This window comes from Myotis lucifugus, unplaced genomic scaffold, assembly GCF_000147115.1.
Source record: "Myotis lucifugus unplaced genomic scaffold, Myoluc2.0 scaffold_719, whole genome shotgun sequence".
NCBI classification, from domain to species: Eukaryota; Metazoa; Chordata; class Mammalia; order Chiroptera; family Vespertilionidae; genus Myotis; species Myotis lucifugus.
The window spans coordinates 194,371-213,014 of record NW_005871767.1 but is presented as its reverse complement, the minus strand read 5'-3'; the positions used below and the strand labels follow the sequence as shown (position 1 = coordinate 213,014).

General features: G+C 51.2%; 1 protein-coding gene across 2 annotated transcripts in view; it reads left to right on the top strand.

Moving 5' to 3' along the window:
- Positions 1–14,198, top strand: part of SLC44A2 (solute carrier family 44 member 2) — a 28,754-nt gene extending 14,556 nt beyond the window's left edge. The window contains exons 2-23 of one of the 2 annotated variants that reach the window (XM_014447831.1): positions 320–368; positions 3,906–3,979; positions 4,107–4,191; positions 5,138–5,222; positions 5,407–5,517; positions 5,589–5,649; positions 5,739–5,862; positions 5,979–6,062; positions 6,156–6,268; positions 7,940–8,071; positions 8,166–8,265; positions 8,343–8,435; positions 8,608–8,695; positions 9,267–9,529; positions 9,614–9,708; positions 10,205–10,308; positions 10,412–10,485; positions 10,563–10,633; positions 10,788–10,876; positions 12,035–12,119; positions 12,528–12,645; positions 12,905–14,198. In XM_014447831.1, coding sequence (XP_014303317.1) covers positions 320–368; positions 3,906–3,979; positions 4,107–4,191; positions 5,138–5,222; positions 5,407–5,517; positions 5,589–5,649; positions 5,739–5,862; positions 5,979–6,062; positions 6,156–6,268; positions 7,940–8,071; positions 8,166–8,265; positions 8,343–8,435; positions 8,608–8,695; positions 9,267–9,529; positions 9,614–9,708; positions 10,205–10,308; positions 10,412–10,485; positions 10,563–10,633; positions 10,788–10,876; positions 12,035–12,119; positions 12,528–12,645; positions 12,905–12,926 — 2,120 coding nt within the window. In that variant the 3' untranslated portion in view covers positions 12,927–14,198. The remainder of the gene's footprint in view (positions 1–319; positions 369–3,905; positions 3,980–4,106; positions 4,192–5,137; positions 5,223–5,406; positions 5,518–5,588; positions 5,650–5,738; positions 5,863–5,978; positions 6,063–6,155; positions 6,269–7,939; positions 8,072–8,165; positions 8,266–8,342; positions 8,436–8,607; positions 8,696–9,266; positions 9,530–9,613; positions 9,709–10,204; positions 10,309–10,411; positions 10,486–10,562; positions 10,634–10,787; positions 10,877–12,034; positions 12,120–12,527; positions 12,646–12,904) is intronic. The other variant, XM_006105738.2, reaches the window with a different exon arrangement.
- The last annotated feature ends 4,446 nt before the right edge of the window (positions 14,199–18,644 follow it).

Sequence of the window (18,644 nt, the reverse complement as noted above, 5' to 3'; positions counted from 1 at the left end):
AGAGTCCCCTCCAAACCCCCTCCCCGAGGGCCCGTCCTTGAAGCCTCTCCCCAGTTCTCCTGTGGGGTTCCTCGGGGACCCTCCCCGCTCCACCTGGCGCCCTGGCAGCCCCGTTCCTGCCCGCTCCCCAGAGGGCGGCCTCCCCGCGCTGGCGGCTGTGCTGGGGGCTTGGGCACGTCCTCCCCCGGGGGCTTGGGCACGAGGCGGATCGGCAGCGCCTCTGAAACTTATTCCTGGGACCGAAGACCCCGCGGAAGCGTCTGCGGGCGGGTGGGCGCCCGGCGCCTCTGGGCCCACCAGCTCTGCCTGTGACTTTCAGGGACGCCGCAGAAGTACGACCCCACCTTCAAAGGACCCATCTACAACCGGTGAGCGCTCGGGTTCCTGTGGGGCGAGGGGGAGTCTGCTAATGTCCCACCCCGGTGTCTCCACACTCCCCGCTCTGTTCTCCAACACACTGGTGATAAATATTTTGCAACTTGACGGTGAAAGGATTGGTTTCCTTAATATAAAGAGTCCTTACAAATGAATTAAAAAAAAAAAAAAGAAACTCTGGCAAAAGCCTGGGACAAGAAATACTGCAGGCGATGAAGTTATGGAAAAATGTTTCAAACTCAATGGAGAGTAAAGGAATATAATTTAAAACGATAACCAGATAGAATTTCCTACCACAGATTAGCAAAGAGTAAGTAGATCAACACACATGTTCTGCATTGAAAGTAATTGTTGCGGTTTTTTTCAAGGGGATATGGAAATGTGAACATTTTAAGTGTGCATGTTTTTGTTCCAAAGATTAAAATTCTAGGGAAAAAAGTTTTTTGTTTTTTTTTAATTAAATCTTTATTGTTCAGATTATTACAGTTGTTCCTCTTTTTTTCCCCCATAGCTTCCCTCCACTCAGTTCCCACCCCACCCTCTGCCCTTACCCCTCCCACTGTCCTCATCCATAGGTGTACGATTTTTGTCCAGTCTCTTCCTGCACCCCCACACCCCTTTCCCCCCAAGAATTGTCAGTCCACTCCCTTTCCATGCCCCTGGTTCTATTATATTCACCAGTTTACTCTGTTCATCAGATTTTTTATTCACTTGATTTTTAGATTCACTTGTTGATAGATATGTATTTGCTGTTCATAATTTTTATCTTTACCTTTTTCTTCTTCCTCTTCTTAAAGAATACCTTTATCTGACCGTTATCTGACCTTCTATTCTGAATGATAGCTTTGCTGGATAAAGTAATCTTGGTCGTAGGTTCTTGCTATTCATCACTTTGAATATTTCTTGCCACTCCCTTCCTGCCTGCATAGTTTCTGTTGAGAAATCAGCTGACAGTCCTATGGGTACTCCCTTGTAGGTAACTGACTGTTTTTCTCTTGCTGCTTTTAAGATTCTCTCTTTGTCTTAGGGGAAAAAGTTTTAATAAATCTTGCACACATGGACAAAAAATGTGTGAAATATCTGTCTTTTAGAAAATGGCAAAAATCTAACCATCTGAATGTCCATCCTTTGCAACTAGTTAGCTAAGTTACAGTGGATGCTTAGGTTAATATTACACAGCTGTTCAAATGTACGAGTCCTGCCTTGGTTAGCGTGCTCGATGGTTAGAGCATCGGCCCTTGCACCATAAGGTTCGATTTCACATCAATATTTCTCTCTCTCTCTCTGACTCTCTCTATTTCCCCCTTCCCTCCCTTCCACTCTCTATAAAAGATCAGTGGACACCCACACCTTCTCTACCCTCTACCACTGCTCATCTGGTAATTCCTTCAGGTTTCCATCTGAAAATCACTTTTTCTGAGGTCTTCGGAACTGTCTTGGAAAATCAGAGCATAACAATCACCAGAAACATTGTAGTTATTCATTACTTTTTCCCTTTATCAATCTGATCTCAGGATCTAAATAGCTGGGTTTTTTAGTATTTGTCTGACGGTGTTTTAGACACCAAAGTGCCTATCTACTAACTAGGACATCATCACTGTTTTTCTTTTTTCTTTTTTTAAAAATATATTTTATTGATTTTTTACAGAGAGGAAGGGAGAGGGATAGAGAGTTAGAAACATCGATCAGCTGCCTCCTGCACGCCCCCTACTGGGGATGTGCTCACAACCAAGGTACATGCCCTTGACCTGAATCCAACCTGGGACCCTTGAGTCCGCAGGCCGACGCTCTATCCACTGAGCCAAACCAGTCAGGGCTCGTCACTGTTTTTCCATGTCTCCATTTATGTTTTAATATTCCAGCATCCGCCCTGTGATCCCTAAGCAAACAGGAATCTATTCAACAAAGTAGATACAAGAAGACTATGTTCACTGTCTTGTTAATAGAGGAGCTGAGGCATATTAAACATTTTAAGAGTTTATTTTAGCAAAAACAAATTCAACTCCGGCTGCACCAAATCAGAAGTGGTTAGGCATGTTCCACTGATGGGAGCTCAGGAAGATAGTTTTATAGAGAAGGTGGAGACAAACTAAGAAAATTATTATTATTATTTTTAAATATATATTTTATTGATTTTGTACAGAGAGGGTTAGAGAGTTAGAAACATTGATGAGAGAGAAACATCGATCAGCTGCCTCTTGCACACCCCCTACTGGGGATGTGCCCGCAACCAAGGTACATGCCCTTGACTGGAATCGAACCTTGGGACCCTTCAGTCCACAGGCTGACGCTCTATCCACTGAGCCAAACCGGCTAGGGCCTAAGAAAATTATTGATGGGCTATGGCTTACAACCTTTGCGTTTTGATTTTGTAGACGTGAGGCATTTATAGGCTTTGATTTTTGGATTGCTGCCTAAATTGCTAAGGTATTAGGGCCACCTCAGTCTCCTGGTCTCCTGGTTTAATTAATTTAGTAGTTTTCATAATGCTTTATTTATTCATTCACTTATTTGTTAATTCATAAATTCAATTTGAATTCATATTGATCCTGCCAGGCAAGGTACTAACCGCAATAATTGACGTTGTGGAGTACGCAATAATAAAGGTGAATAAGGTGTGTATGCAGGAAGGATGGGGGGTGATGGCCATCCGTGCCTGAGGTGGTAGAAGCTAACTGGCCTTGGTTTTGAAGACACAGTGGGCATTTCCCAGTGAGTCAAAGTGAGGAATAGTAAAAAGGAAAAAGATCAATGGAAAAAAATATCCTTGATGAGGATTAACGTAACAACAAAATGTACAAGAGTCATAAGTGATGATATGGATCCCTCAATATATTAAGCAAAAATAGCAAGCCACAGAACAGGAGGTGTATCATCACACTTAAGAAAAATTTTTTTTAACAATACCTAATAAATAACCCAAAGGACTAACTAACAGGTTATTTATGGGCAGGCAGGGGTATGTGTGTGTGTGTGTGTGGGGGGGGTATTTCTTTATTGTATACATCCCTATTTTGTGGTTTTAATTTTTACATTGTTCATATATTTTTTTAAATTTTTATTGATTGATTTTGGAGGGAGAGAGAGAAAAACATCAATTTATTGCTCCACTTATTTATGTATTCATTGGTTGATTCTTGTTTGTGCCCTGACCAGGGATGGAACCTGCACCCTTGGCATATAAGGGACGACATTCTAACCAACTGAACTACCTGGCCAGGGCTCATCTATTTTTTACTATAATATTTAACCTTATAAAAATAATTTAAATTGAAAAAATATGTAATGCTGGTAACGATGTGAGAAAATGGACACGCTCAATCAAAAGAGAGCTGCACGTTGCTGCACCTGCTTTGAGGACAGTGTGCCATTACGCATTAAAATGTAAAGTGTACGTGCCCTTCGGTATAGCATCTGCGTAAGCCAGGAACATGTCCAAATCACACACGGGTGTAAGTGTGGCACCGGCTCTGTGGGTCTCTGATCCTCAGGCACCGAGGCCCCGCCCTGACACTGTCTCTCGCTCCCAGGGGCTGCACAGACATCATTTGCTGTGTGTTCCTCCTCCTGGCCATCGTGGGCTACGTGGCCGTGGGGATCATCGGTGAGTGGAGGAGGGAACAGGACTGAGGGTTCCAGGGTGAGAGGGAAGCCACAGCCTCTGGGTCGGGAGTGGGACTGACGCCGAGGAGTGGCAGGCAGTGCCTCAGTGGCTCTGGATTCCTCCACAGCTTGGACCCATGGAGACCCTCGGAAGGTGATCTACCCCACTGATAGCCGAGGCGAGTTCTGCGGGCAGAAGGGCACAAAAAATGCGTAAGTCTAGCTCCTTATTGCCTGGTGGGTCTGGGGAGAGGAGTGGGCAGGAGGGCTTCAGGAGCTCTGGGGAGAAGGTTCCAGGCTTCTCCTACTTCCAGCCATCCGTTAGTCCGGTCAACAAATATTTGTAAAACTCCCACCATCCCCAGCCACTGTGCGAGGCCGTGGGGACACAGCATTAAATGAGACGTTAAGAGTCTTGTCCTCTGGAGGCCCACGTTTTAGGGGAGAGACAGAGAGGAGACGTTATGGGATCTGATGTCGGTCATGACAGCGGAGGTAAAAGAGGGAGTTCTTTCACTTCACCTGCACATGTGAGGGTTATGTCACTCCCTGGCTGTGTGACCTAGGGCATGTGTCTCAACCTCTCTGAACCTATTTTCCTCATCTCCAAACTGGGGATTCTAACAGTCCCACTCTAACAAGGCTGTTGTGATGGTTAGATGAGCCTATATGTGTTCAGAGCTTAGAAAGTACTTGACATGAAGTTGCTGCTGCTGCAGTTATTGTTATTGTTGTTGCTTTCATTAAGATACTAGTGGCCCGGTGCACGAAATTCATGCACATTAAAAGGGAATTAATTAGAGGAAATATTTTAATATTGCTATTTGCCCTTTCTCTATAATAGAAGCGTCAGAGATGAAAGAAAATTAGTAAAATGTATATGACAATCTCCTTCCTGTCAGAGTCTGGGGGACCCAGCGTCAAGTCCCCGCCCACCTGCTTGTGCCTCAAAATCACGCCAGACCCAGACCCAGCTGGCCCCACCCCCATCAACCCCCACAGGTCACAGCCTCAGGTCCCCCCCCCCGGCCCTGGTGTGAGGGTGCGAGGGCATGACGACCATTTGCACATTAGCTCTTTATTATATAGGATAGGATAGGATTTTATATCGGGTGGTTGAGAAGTCTTGACAGTTTCCATCTCCCTTTCCCATCCCCAGGAACAAACCCTTCCTGTTTTATTTCAACATTGTGAAGTGTGCCAGCCCCCTGGTCCTGCTGGAATTCCAGTGTCCCACCCCCCAGGTAACCTGTCCCCTCCCCACCCCCTTCTCTGTCCCCCATTTCCAACACCAGGTCCTTTTTCTCCTGTCATGATGACTTCTCACCCAGCTTTTTCCTTTTCCCTGGTGAATGGGAGGTGGAACTTCTATTTTGAGTGGGGATCAGGTGTCTGACCCCACCCACCCCTGCCTCCTGCTCCCCCAAGATCTGCGTGGAGAAGTGCCCCAACCGATACCTCACCTATCTGAATGCTCGCGGTTCCCCGGACTTTGAGTACTACAAGCAGTTCTGCGTGCCTGGCTTCCAGAACAACAAGGTGAGGGGAGCCTAGGCAGGGCCAGGCGGAGGGTGCTGGTCTGGGGGGTTAACTGTCCCCTCTCTCCTCAGGGTGTGGCCGAGGTGCTTCGGGATGGCGACTGCCCCCCTGTCCTCACTCCCAGCACACCGCGTGAGTCTGGGGTCCTGTGAGCTCTGGTGGGGTGTGGGGAGGTGCCAGGGGCTCAGCTTGACTGCTGTCCCGTCCCCTGCTCCATGTAGTGGCCCAACGATGCTTCCCAGCCATCCACGCCCATAAGGGGGTCCTCATGGTGGGCAACGCGACGACCTATGAGGATGGGCACGGCGTTCGGAAAAACATCACTGAGCTGGTTGAGGGCGCCAAGTGAGGACTGCAGCCCGCCACACCTGCGTTGTGCTTTCCTGGGTGGGACAGAGCATCCCATGGGGCTGGACCAGTCAGGGAGGGGTCTGACGCCACCCTCGTATGCCTTACCCCAGGAAGGCCAATGGGGTCCTGGAGGCTCGGCAGCTGGCCATGCGGATATTTGAAGATTACACTGTCTCCTGGTACTGGATTATCATGTAAGATGGGAGGAACGGTGGCCTTTTCTGGGCTGGGCCGTCTGAAGCTGGTGAGAGGGTGGGGACCACTCATGCCCCCATTTTATCCCTCAGAGGCCTGGTCATCGCCATGGTGATGAGCCTCCTGTTCATCGTGCTGCTCCGCTTCCTGGCTGGCATTATGGTCTGGGTGATGATCGTCATGGTGATTCTAGTACTGGGCTACGGTACGTCCCCCCCTCCCTTCCTACTCCCCTCCTCATAGTCCGCAAAATGCTCATGCCCTTTGACCTGGCACTGGCTCATTAAGCATCTTCTAAGCCAGCGGTTCTCAACCTGTGGGTCGAGACCCCTTTGGCGGTCGGACGACCCTTTCACAGGAGTCGCCTAAGACCATCCTGCATATCAGATATTTACATTACGATTCGTAACAGTAGCAACATTACAGGTATGAAGTAGCAACAAAAATAATGTTATGGTTGGGTCACAACATGAGGAACTGTATTTAAAGGGCCAGAAGGTTCTAAGCCATCAGATGTCCTCTACCTTGTCCTCCACCTATGGGCTAAATCGTAGTCTTCCAAACTGGGGCCCGGATCTGTATTTTATGACACCAAAAGGCATTCGCAAGTAGACTACTTAGGACAGTGGCTAATGATACACGCTCTGGCACCAGAGAGCTGGGGGTTCAAATGCTGGTTTTGCCAACTCCTCACTCCGTGACCTTGGGCAAGTGACTCAACCTCCCTGTGCCTCAATTTCTTCTTCTATAAAATGGGGATAATTAGTATTTACTAGTTAGGAGGCTTAATGAGAAGAAGGTAGTCTGCGGAGGAGATGGAGAGAGCTGAGACCTGAGGAACCAACAGGCCAAGCTCAAAACCCCGTGCTTTATATTCTGATTATTCTTTTTTATAGAGGCTTTAAAAAAAGTTTTTATTGATTTTAGAGAGAGAGCGAAACATTGATGTGAGAGAGAAACATGGGTTGGTTGCCTCCCTTACGTTCTGGGACTGAACCCACAACCTGGGCATGTGCCCTGACCAGGAATCGACTGGCAACTCTTTGGTGTATGGGACGTCGCTCAACCAACTGAGCCCCACTGGGCAGGGCCTGTTTATTCATTTAAACTTTCCGTTTGGAAAGATGGCCTGATATGCAACCCAATCTGAGGACACAGATATTAAAATATTCATGTTAATAGTAGTTTCTATCTGGATGCTGGCATTTTAGACTTTTTTTTTTTTTACTTTATCTGTATTTCACAGTTTTCTTCTACAAAGAGCTAAGAGGAATACTGAAAATTCCTAATGCTACCCCACTGGATGTTAACACCCATGTCCTCCCTTACTACCCATGAATCATTGTTACAGAGTTGCAAGGGGGTCAGGAAAGCCTCAGGCCATACAGCACCCTGACACCTATTCATTCATTCATTCATTCATTAAATGTGTACTGAGTGTCTATTGTATCCTAGGCAGTTTTCTTGGTGCTGGGATTATAGCATTGAATAAAACAGGACAAATCTTTGCTCCTGTGGATTTATATTCCTGGAGGTATGGAGCAGATGGACAAGAAAAAAAAAAACCCTCTAGGATATCAAAGCAGAGCAGGGGGATAAGAAGTTGGAGTGTGAGAGGGTAAGATTCTAGAAAGGGGAAAGGTTTCTGGAATGCCTCATGAGAAGGCGACATTTCAGCACAGGAGGATATGAAGGATCTGTTGGGGAGAGAATGTATCAGAAGCGGGGAGAGCTGGTGCAAAAGCTCAGAGACGGGAGCAAGCAATGGCAGCCCTCTCAGCCTCCATTTTTGCTTCTGGAAACTGGGGCGGTGGTACCCGCTGTACTCCGTTGGTGGAGCAGTGGGTGTGCTGTAGCACGGCGGTCCCCCGTGCAGGTATATTTCACTGCTACATGGAGTACGCCCGACTGCGTGGTGAAGCCGGCTCCGACATCTCCCTGGTGGATCTCGGCTTTCAGACAGACCTCCGCGTGTACCTGCACTTGAGGCAGACCTGGATGGCTTTCAGTGAGTCCCACCCCCCATTCCTGCCCCCAGCTAGGCGCGGGAGGGAGAGGGGCCTAGGCAGCTGGCAGACGTGGCCACCCTCTGCCCCCGACAGTGATCATTCTGAGCATCCTTGAGGTTATCATCATCTTGCTGCTCATCTTTCTGCGGAAGAGAATTCTCATCGCCATTGCCCTCATCAAAGAAGCCAGCAGGTGGGTGTGAGGGGGTCAGGCTTGGGTGGTGCCAGGGCTGCTCCATCCCTCATGCCCATATCTCTGCTCCCCTCCAGGGCTGTGGGATATGTGATGTGCTCCCTGCTGTATCCACTGGTCACCTTCTTCCTGCTGTGCCTTTGCATCGCCTACTGGGCCAGCACTGCCGTGTATCCACTGCCAGGCCCCGATTCCTGACCCCGGGGATGGCTCAAGACCACACTTGCCTGGAAGGGACCTGCAGCTTGGGGGCGGGCCCAAACTTGGTGGGGGGAGGGACGCTTTCTCACAAGCCCCTGGGGTCCCTAATCTCAGACCTCAGGTTCCTTAACGAGCTCCCAGCTTCCTGTCCACTTCCAACGAAGCTGTTTATAAAATCTTCGGCGATGTCAACACCTGCCCAGTTAATGGGAAAACCTGCAGCCCTGAGGTGGGTATCCAGAGGTGGGGCGGGGGGGGGAGGGGGGCAGCTATTTCCCCAGCAGCCCATCGAGGACCTGAAACCTCTCATCCCAACTTTGGGACCATTCAACAAACAGTTGGTGCCTGCCGTCTGCCCTGTGCTGGATATGGGGGTATGGAGGGGAAGAGATCCAACTTGGCAGCTCCCATACCCCTGTCTTAACCCAGTGATGGCCAGTTCTTGCTTCTAGAACTCCTTCCTTGCCTTCCACAAGCCCCTATCCTGACCCCAGCGATCCTTATGCTGACCTCTGCCACTCCTGTCCTGTCCATGTGGCCACTCCACTGACACAGGACCCCACCCTGACCCCCCAAATAGCCTAGGCTACCTCACTGACACCCATTGAGTTTGTTCCATGATCCCTAGTCTTGCTTCTAGAACCCCTTTTACAAGACCCAGTCCTGCACCCCCAACCCTTTAACTCTGATCCCCGTGACTCCTGTCCCACCCTATGGTATAGCTGACCCAGACCTGATGCCCAGAGCCCACGCTGAACCCTGGGTCCCCATGTTGTGACGGCTCTGCATCTCTCCCACAGACCTTCCCCTCCTCCAACGAGTCCCGCCTGTGCCCTGGAGCCCACTGCCAGTTCGCCTTCTATGGTGGTGAGTCAGCTTACCACCGGGCCCTGCTGGGCCTACAGATCTTCAATGCCTTCATGTTCTTCTGGCTGGCCAACTTCGTGCTGGCTCTGGGCCAGGTCACGCTAGCTGGGGCCTTTGCCTCCTACTACTGGGCCCTGCACAAGCCAGATGACCTGCCTGCCTTCCCGCTCTTCTCCTCCTTCAGCCGGGCACTCAGGTGGGACCCCAGATGGGCTGGGGGTGGGGTGAGATGGGGTGGAGGAGGCCTGGCCCAGCCACTGACCATGCCCTTGGCCTGCAGGTACCACACGGGCTCCCTGGCCTTCGGTGCCCTCATTCTGGCCATCGTGCAGATCATCCGCGTGATGCTGGAGTACCTGGATCAGCGCCTGAAAGGTGAGGCCCAAATGCTGTGGGCTTTGGCCTTAAACTGGGCAGGCAGAACCGGGGGAAATCGGAATTGGTTCTTGCTTGAGGGCAAGGCTTGTGTGGGATAGTGATTGGTTTCTGACTATGGGCAGGTCGAGCTGAAAGACGTGGGTGATTGGTTCCTGCCATGGAGGGGATGGGTTGTACCATGGGAGCCTACAGGGATTGGTGTCTGTGGGAGGCGGGGCCAGAGCAGTGGTATGGGTTGTGATTGGTTCCTGTCTTGGAGGCTGGGCTGAAAAGCTTCAAGATTGGGCCCCTCATTGGGGGCATGCCCTCCAAGGGTCCTGGATGGAGGCGTCTCCTCTCTTTCTCTCTTTGAGAAGGTGGGCTCTGGGAGTCCTGCACTGTGCAGGGGTGTGTACTAGTAATGAGGAGGTGTGTGTCGAGGGTGGAAGGCGGGGTGCAGGGGGGTGATGGTGGCGGTGTTCCCTCACCTTCACATCCCTCCATTTTCTCCCAGCTGCCGACAACAAGTTTGCCAAGTTCCTCATGACCTGTCTCAAATGCTGCTTCTGGTGCCTGGAGAAGTTCATCAGATTCCTCAATAGGAATGCCTACATCATGGTCAGTGGCCTGGGACCCATAACCAACCCACCAGCTCTTCCTGGAAGGGAGGGGCCCTCGTTCCCACCAGGGGCCCTGATCCTTCCCTTCTACCTCCCTCCAGATCGCCATCTATGGTACCAACTTCTGCACCTCAGCCAAGAACGCCTTCTTCCTGCTGATGAGAAACATCATCAGGTTCGAGAAAACACCACCTCCCTCCCCCCCTGGCCCCTGAGCCAACATTCACACCTGCTCCTCACTCTCCCTTGCAGAGTGGCTGTCCTGGACAAAGTTACTGACTTCCTCTTCCTGTTGGGCAAACTTCTGATTGTGGGTAGTGTGGGTGAGTGCTGCTCACCCAGCCTGTCCGGCTGTGGGAGCCCATTGGGCTGTGGGGTCCCCATGTCTTCTTCTGTGGTGGGTTGGGCCTTCTCTGGGCAGGGGGCTACTTCCCTTAGCCAAACCCTCAACCGTCTCGGTTTTCTCCCCCTGTCCAGGGATCCTGGCTTTCTTCTTCTTCACCCACCGTATTAGGATCATACAGGACACAGCACCGCCCCTCAATTATTACTGGGTCCCTATACTGGTATGGAACTTTGGGGATGGGTGGGTGTCGGGGGAGAAGGAGGAGTTGGGGCTCACCTGGCCCCCTTTGACTGGGCAGATAGAGTGGGGGTCAGAAGTAGGGGATCGGTTAATTTATTCCCACAAACATGAAGCACCTGCTATGGACCAGCCACAGAGGGAGGAAGGGCGTCTCTCCAGAGAACTGCAGTTTAGAGGCAAATAGACATTAATCAATAAGTCAATCATGATGTGGGTGGCTACAAGATTGCAGACTGGCACGTGCCCCAGAGCAGAATTCTAGGGACCTTTTGGAGCCTGCGGTGCAAGTCTGGGAGTCCAGGCAGTGTCACGGAGGAAGTGATGTCAGATCTACAATCTGAAGGACGCGCAGGCAACAACCAGGCATAGGGAACAAGGACAGAGCCTCTAAGGTGGGACCATCCCAGAGCAGTGAGGAAACCAGTGTAACTGGTGTGGAGGAAGTGAAGAGGGAGATAAGGGCAGGGAGGTAACATGTGCTGGAGGGCTTAGGTCATCACAAATTCTAGGTGCAGGCCTTGGAGCCCGGTGACCTAGATTTTTATTTTAGTCCTCTTTGCTAGTTCTGAGATGTGTAACTTTGGGCAAGTTATTTAATCTCTCTACGGTCCACTCATGTCAGTCAATAAATGTTTATCAGGTACCTACCAAGGCCTTGTGAGTCACCAAATTGCTGGGGATGTTGCAGTAATCGGGACAGGCACCGTCTGGTGGAGATGTGGGCATTAAACCTGTACTGCCCTAAACGTGCATAAAATTGCAGCTAGATGAAGATCTCCGAGGAGCGGTGCCAGTACTAGGAGAGCATAAAACAGGGTCTAGATGTCAGAGGCAACTCCTTGGAGGAGGTGTTACCTGAGGACTTGATGTTTGAGCTTAAAGCAGAATAAGGAGGAAGCATAATAAACTAGACTAAGTCAGAGCAATAGCATGTGCAAAGGCCCTGGGGTCGAAGAGAGCAAATAATGTCCTGTGGACGATAGGGCTTTGCCCACAGGGTTGAGGGGTTAGGTTATTTTTATTCTAAGGCGGGCTTACAGCATAGGAATGACGTGATCCCTGCCTGGGAGGGACAGGGAGGGTGGGAGTTGCCCTGGACAGGAGTTGGGATAGAAACAGCTCCTGTCCCCTCACCCAGACTGTGATCATTGGCTCCTACATGATCGCCCATGGCTTCTTCAGCGTCTACGGCATGTGTGTGGACACATTGTTCCTCTGCTTCTGTGAGTGACCCCTCAGCCCGACTCTTGCTGGGCCCTGACTCCCTTCTCCCCTCTGGGCACAACACCTTCCCGTGGGGCTACACGTTCACCTGCCACATGCCCCCAGCTTCCCAGGGGCTGGCTGTCCCTCACCCGGGCCCTGGCATGCCCTCTCAGCTTCCTCCCTGCGCACAGAGCTGCTGCAGCTGGAACGCCCTGCCCTGGGCCCTTGGTTTCCAAGTTTTCAGCTTTGTTTGGGGGGAATCTGTGGCTGCCACTAACTCTGGTCTCTCAATCTGTCTGTTTTTGTTTTCTCTTTTCTCTTCCTCTCTTCCATGCCTGCTGGCTTCCCTGTTCTTCCCTGCCTCCCTTTTTCCCTCCCCTTCCTGACCACCCCATTTCCCCTGCCGGTTCCTGGGGGGAGCCCAGGTGAGGACCTGGAAAGGAATGACGGCTCTCAGGAGCGACCCTACTTCATGTCGCCTGAGCTGAGAGACATCCTGTTGAAGGGGAGTGCGGAGGAGGGGAAGCAGGCAGAAGTCGAGGAGTAGGAGGAGTAGAGAAGGAGGGAGGCCAGCCTCCTGTTTCCTCCCTGTAGACGGGGGTGCATGCGGGGCTTCCTTGCCTGGGCGTGGGGGAACGTGTGCGTCCCATTCCCGAGCCCACTGTAGCCGCCCCTCTCCAGTCCCCGTGTGTCTTGCTTCCTAACCCTCTGAGGCTTCTGTGGCCCCTGCCCGCCCTGCCCCCCCGAGGCCCCTGCCTGTGAGCTCCCCTCATGCCACCTGCTCTGGGGTCTCTCTCTGCAGTGGAGGACCTAGAGAGGAATGATGGCTCGGCCGAGAGGCCTTACTTCATGTCTTCCAATCTCAAGAAGCTTTTGAACAAGACCAACAAGAAGCCGGCAGAATCCTAAAGGCCCCACCTTCCCCCCACCTCCCCGCAAGGTCTCACGCTGGGTGCTCCGGCAGCTGGGTCAGAACCCCCAGCCCCTGGGGCTGACCGGAAGTCCTGTCACTGCCACACACCCCCCATCATCCAATGGGGACCCGGAAGATTGGTGGCATCTCCTCCCTATGCCAAGGGGCAATCGGGCTTTTCGTGGCGGCCCCCCCAAGACTGCGCAACCGATCGCTCCAGCCCTCACTGGCCGGGGTGGGAAGGAGTCCCGTCAGGGCTCTTGATGTGTCTGGCCTGCGATGGGGCCCAGCCTCTGTGGGCTGCCTCCCGCTTCCTGTTCCCTCTCATGGCGGGACGGTGTTTGTGTCTGCGGGAGCCGTGGGCACCGTCAGCTCCAGCTCCTGAAGGCCCCCCGTCACACGCATCTGCTCAAGCCAGGACGGAGCCCCCTCTCCAGAGCTGAACAACTGGCACGCAGGCTGCCACGTGTGTTTCTTTACTATTTTTTTTAACCTGGCTATGCATTAAAGGGTCTATTAGTTTTTTTCTGTCTCGACAGCTGAAATGGGGCCGCTGAGGAGTGCCTTCTGTTATCTGGTATGGCTGCAGTGGGTGTGTATTTCGTGCCCAGGGGGTGTCTCCTGGCATGGGGGCAGCAGGGCACCCTGGTGGTTGATGGGAGATGAGGGAGTGAGACTATTCTGGGAGGCTGCTTGGAGCAGGAGGGAGGAGACCACTGATAGCTGCCTGATGGGAACCGGCTGGCCGGCTGGCTGGCTGGCGGGCGGGCGGGCGGAGCTGGGCTGAGTTTCTTCCCTTCCTCTGCCAGTGATGGACACAGCTTTCTTTGTAAGGAGAGAAAAGAAACTGAATCCACCCAAGGGACAATTTCAGGGGAAGGGGTGCAAGGCAAATGCTGCCTGCACGCCGGACCTCCCTGCCCAGTCACCTCATCTTGAGGATCCTTTTGCCAAATTGGTTGAACTCAGGACCTGGTTTCCTGGTTTCCTCTCTGCCATATCCTAAGGCCCCCAACTTCATGTCTTTGTTCATCAGCACAGTCCCAGGATCCCTGAGAGGGAGAGATTCCCGCCTGGGGTCTCCATGTCCTGCGCCTGTCGCCAGTCCTCCCTCCCTGTTCTGTCCACACATCCCTGCGTGTAACTGCATTCCAACCACTAATAAAGTGCCTATTGTAACAGAGCCCAAGCCTGGAGTGTTTGTGGGGGCCGCGGGAGGCTGGTAAGAAGAACCCCAGCTGGTATAGCCCTGGAATTCTCTGAGCTGGGGTGACTGTATCCAGGGGAAGGGGGCCAGGAAGCCCTGTCTGCTGGCCCCCGTCTCCGCCTGAATTCCACCGTGCAAGCAGCTCAGGTTTCTCCTGAACAAATGTCCCTTATTAGGTTCTGGTGCCTGGACTCCAGAAGGCGGCCACGGGCTATTCACCTCCCACCCCACCCCGCTCTCCACTTCCCGCCTCCCCCTCTTCGGTCACATGGCCTGGACATGTCCCGAGGCCTGCTTTGTCCCCTGGCCCAGGCACCTCAGGTGCCACCGTTTAGCTCATTTGGATCTGGAAAGTGGCACCCTGCCAGGCTGCCTGGAAGCTCGCTGCTGCCCCCTGCTGCCAGCTGTCACCATCACCTCCAAGCCAAGTGCCCCACCATGTTAACTGCCTTTCTTACTCCTACTAGTATGTGCCCTTGCCTGGAATTTTTTCTTAAGTAGCCACCATTTTTTATTTATTTATTTTTTTAGTACTTCCTATCTGCATATCATACCTTGCTTCATTGCTCTCCCACTAGTAAGTTTATTAAGGCAAAGAGGTTGCCTAGCCAGCAGGAACGGGGCCAGGGTTCCTTGACCCTAAAGCCCATACCCGCTAACCTGTACTAAGGTTCTCTGGGTTCCTTGTTTATCTCCAGCTTCAAGTATGTTTTTTCACTTTACCGCAGCTCCTGTTAGCCTCACCTCCAAAATATTTCCTAAACATGCCCACTTCTCCCCATATCTTCAGCCCTCAGCCCTCATTATCACTCCCCTGGACCATACAGTCCCTCGCGCTGGTCCCTAGCTCCTGCCATCATGTTCCCCCGACACGTGCAGAAGGGGACCTGTGAACAACTGAATGAGTTCACACCTCTGCTCAAGAACCATCCATGGCTCCCACCTTATTCAGAGTACAAGCCAAAGTTCTCACTGCAGCCCATAGGCCCTGCCCCATCACCTTCCCCTTGCTGGTTCATCCAGCTACTCTGGCCCCAGGGCTTGTGCCTCAAATGCTCTCCACCTGGTTTTTTGCATGATTAGCTCCTCATTCCTTCCACTTTCAGCTTAGGGATCACCTCCTCCAGGAAGCCTTCCCTGCTCCCCTAAAGTTGGCCTCTCTTGGTGACAACCACGTCAACCTGTTTTGCGGGAAGCCATCCACTGCCAATACTATCATGAGAGTGCACCAAGGAATGAGGAAGGCCGATGGACCTCGGGCATTAGCAGGGCTCATGCCAAGCACCATTGTTCTGTTGACTTAGTGGTGGCTCGAAGCAATTTCCTGACCTAACAACATCAAAGTAAATGTTTACTGGACCTTACTGGTCTTTACTGAGCTTTATTGACCTTAGAGACAGTCTGCCTGCTACCTGTTTGCTGTGCTTTACTGAGGACAAGATGTGTATCTAAAATTGAATAAATAGCGGACAAGGCCAGGTTTCGGTGTGCCTCTCCAAGAGAGAGGTCTCTGCCTGGCCCCCGTGCCTTCTACATTCATATTTCTTGTCTAATGTTTTCATTTGTGCGTCGGCCCCTCCTTCAGACCCTGAACCCTAGCCGTGAAGGTCGCGGCATTGTTTATTTTCTTCATGGCGCTGGTCACAATCTGCAATTATTTATTTGTGTTTTTACTTACTACATATCAACCTTCTTGCCCAGAATGTCAGCTCAAAGGGGACCCAGGTTGTGCCTCTTCTTCTTCTTTTTTTAAATGTTTTTATTGATTTCAGAGAGTAATGGAGAGGAAGAGAGAGAAACGTCAATGATGAGAGAGAATCATTGATCGGCTGCTTCCTGCACGTCCCCCACTGGGGATCAAGCCTGCAACCCAGGCATGTGCCCTGACCGGGAATCGAACCCAGGACCCTTCAGTCCCCAGGCTGACGCTCTATCCACTGAGCCAAACCGGCTAGGGCTCGTGCCTCTCCTTTACCACCTTATCCCAGGGCAGGATGGAGTGCCTGGTACACAGCAGGCACTCAGTATACAGGCATGCAACGACTGAATGAATGTAAAGAGCTTACTTAGCATAGCGCCTGCCCCAGGGGAAGGTGCACAGTATTAGTGACTGCTGTTAGCATTGAAGTTCCCTGTCTTTTGTGCATGCTCACAGCCCTCTGGCTGCTGTGTGCAGACTGTCTGATAGAAAACAGAGCACTGAGACCAATTAGGAGGCTACTGCACTAGTTCCGGCACACGCTGATAATGGGCTGGACGTAGGTAGTCTTGGTGAGGGTGATGAAAAGCGTGCCAGTTTTGGATGTCATTTGATGATGGAGCTGACCTGCTTGATCATAGGTGACATGTGAGAGGGAAAAAAGGAGTCAAAGAAACAAGAGTAAAGCAGAGCTGTTGGGGAGCAAGCTCAGGCAGAATCCTGCAGAGGGCACCCGTCGCCTGACCCTGCAGGGAGCTCTGGAGGATGTTATATTTTCGAGTTGTCCTACATTGGTAAGTCCTTGACTGAAGGTCACCCAAGGGGAACATTTAAGCTCCCAGGCACTTCTGATCCTCTGAATGTGTAGCAAACGGCCCAGAGCCCAGGGTAGTGCTCCCCCAGGGAAGTGCTCCCCCAGGGTAGTGCTCCAAGAGTTACAGGTGCAGGCCATCAGACAAAAGCACACAAAGCCCTGGCAATTATGCAGAGAAACAATAAGATCCAAAGGGATCCGGGCAGGACAGTGTTCTGTACAGGGAGGTTGATTTTGGACCCGCCGAATGTAACATTTCCAAGGGAAGTCGTCACACAAATGGATGGTTGGATGTGTGTGCCTGAACTTCAGGGGAGGGTTCCCAGGCTGGAGGCATGCAACCAGGAATGCTCAGTGTTTTGAAGGTCTTTCAAGTCAGCTGGCTTCCTGAGGTCACCTGGGAAGTGAGTGCAGACCAAGCATGTCAAACTCAAAGGCTAACACGGGCCAAATAAACAAGGTGTAAGTGTATGTGGGCCGCAAAAAAACAAAAGCTTCAGTTTTCCTAGAAACATAGGTTTATTTCGATAGAGACATGCTGAATACAAAGGGTTGAAATAAATGAGTAATCGTTAACATAAAATAATAGAACATTTTAATAAAAATTAATATTTTTGCTTGAACATTAACTTACCAGACACTGAATAACTGCACAAATTAATAAGCATAACGCAAATAAACCTATTTTTCTTGTTCTCCGAAAGTGAAATATTTCTGTCGTGCACACCAAACAAGTCAGTACAAGACAAATGATGTGGCAATCGGCTGCTAAAATATTCGCTGCTAGTTTTAGTATTCGCTGCATGTAAGGCGCGTAAGGGAAATGAATGCAACACGATTATAGTAATCAGTCATTAGCGAACATTGTAGTTTGTTATTAATAATTATGTATAACAGGATATTGTAAAACTTAAGGTCCAAAATTTTAATTAAAATGTTTCTTACGTTATATTGGCTGGGCCGCAAAAATATTCGTTGTGGGCCGCATGCAGCCCGCGGGCCGTGAGTTTGACGTGCTTGGTGTAGACAGAGGTGAAGTCTGAGCCCTGGGGAGAGAAGAAGAAAAAGTGGATGCAGGGGAGAACCAGAGAGGGGCCTCTGGGGCTAAGTGGAAGGTAGGGAATATGGGCACAAGTGCTCCTGGCTATGGTGGCAGAATAATATGCTCACAGGGACTGTTTTCTTGGGAAATAAGAAGCAAGGCCATCAGCTGAGTGTGGAGTGTAGGGAGGTGTTGGAAGTTGTGAGAAGAAAGTATGAGAAATCATCCAGTTGCATGGGAAAGCACCACATAAACGAGGACTGTTAGGGAGGTTTTGTGTGGGGTTTCTTCCCCCTCCCCCCCCCCAACTTTCAAGGTGAGAAGTGCAGGCAAAGAGTTGGATTTAGCTGGGATGACAGACGTGCAGACACTTGAAGGTGTGTGCAAGGAAGGGGTGCAGGACGGATCCGATCCTTTCACTGCCCCAAATCCTCCCACAGCTCTCAGTGCGCTCAGAGTGAAAGCCACTGTCCGCATGTGGGTCCACAGGGCTCTGCCAGGACTACCTGCTGTCTCCTGAATGCTTTCCTCCCCGCCTCCCTCACTTGCCCACTCCAGCCCCTGGATCCTCCTTGCTGCTGCTTCTATAAGCACAGTCCACCTCTGGGACTTTGCACTGCCCGTTTTCTCTGCCTGGAATGCTCTTCTCCCAGTAATCTGCTTGCCCTCCATCCCTCAGCTCCCCATAGGGATTTTCCTGTGCGCTGTCTGACTTAGAATTGCACCTACCCCAGCCCAGCACCCCGCCCACACTTATTTTTGTCCGTTGCTCTTGCCTCCAGGGGACATATGATGTACTTCGATTATTGTGTATTGCCTGCCCCCCCGCCCCCCCCCAGTCAGCTCCATGATGGTTTCTTCACTGTG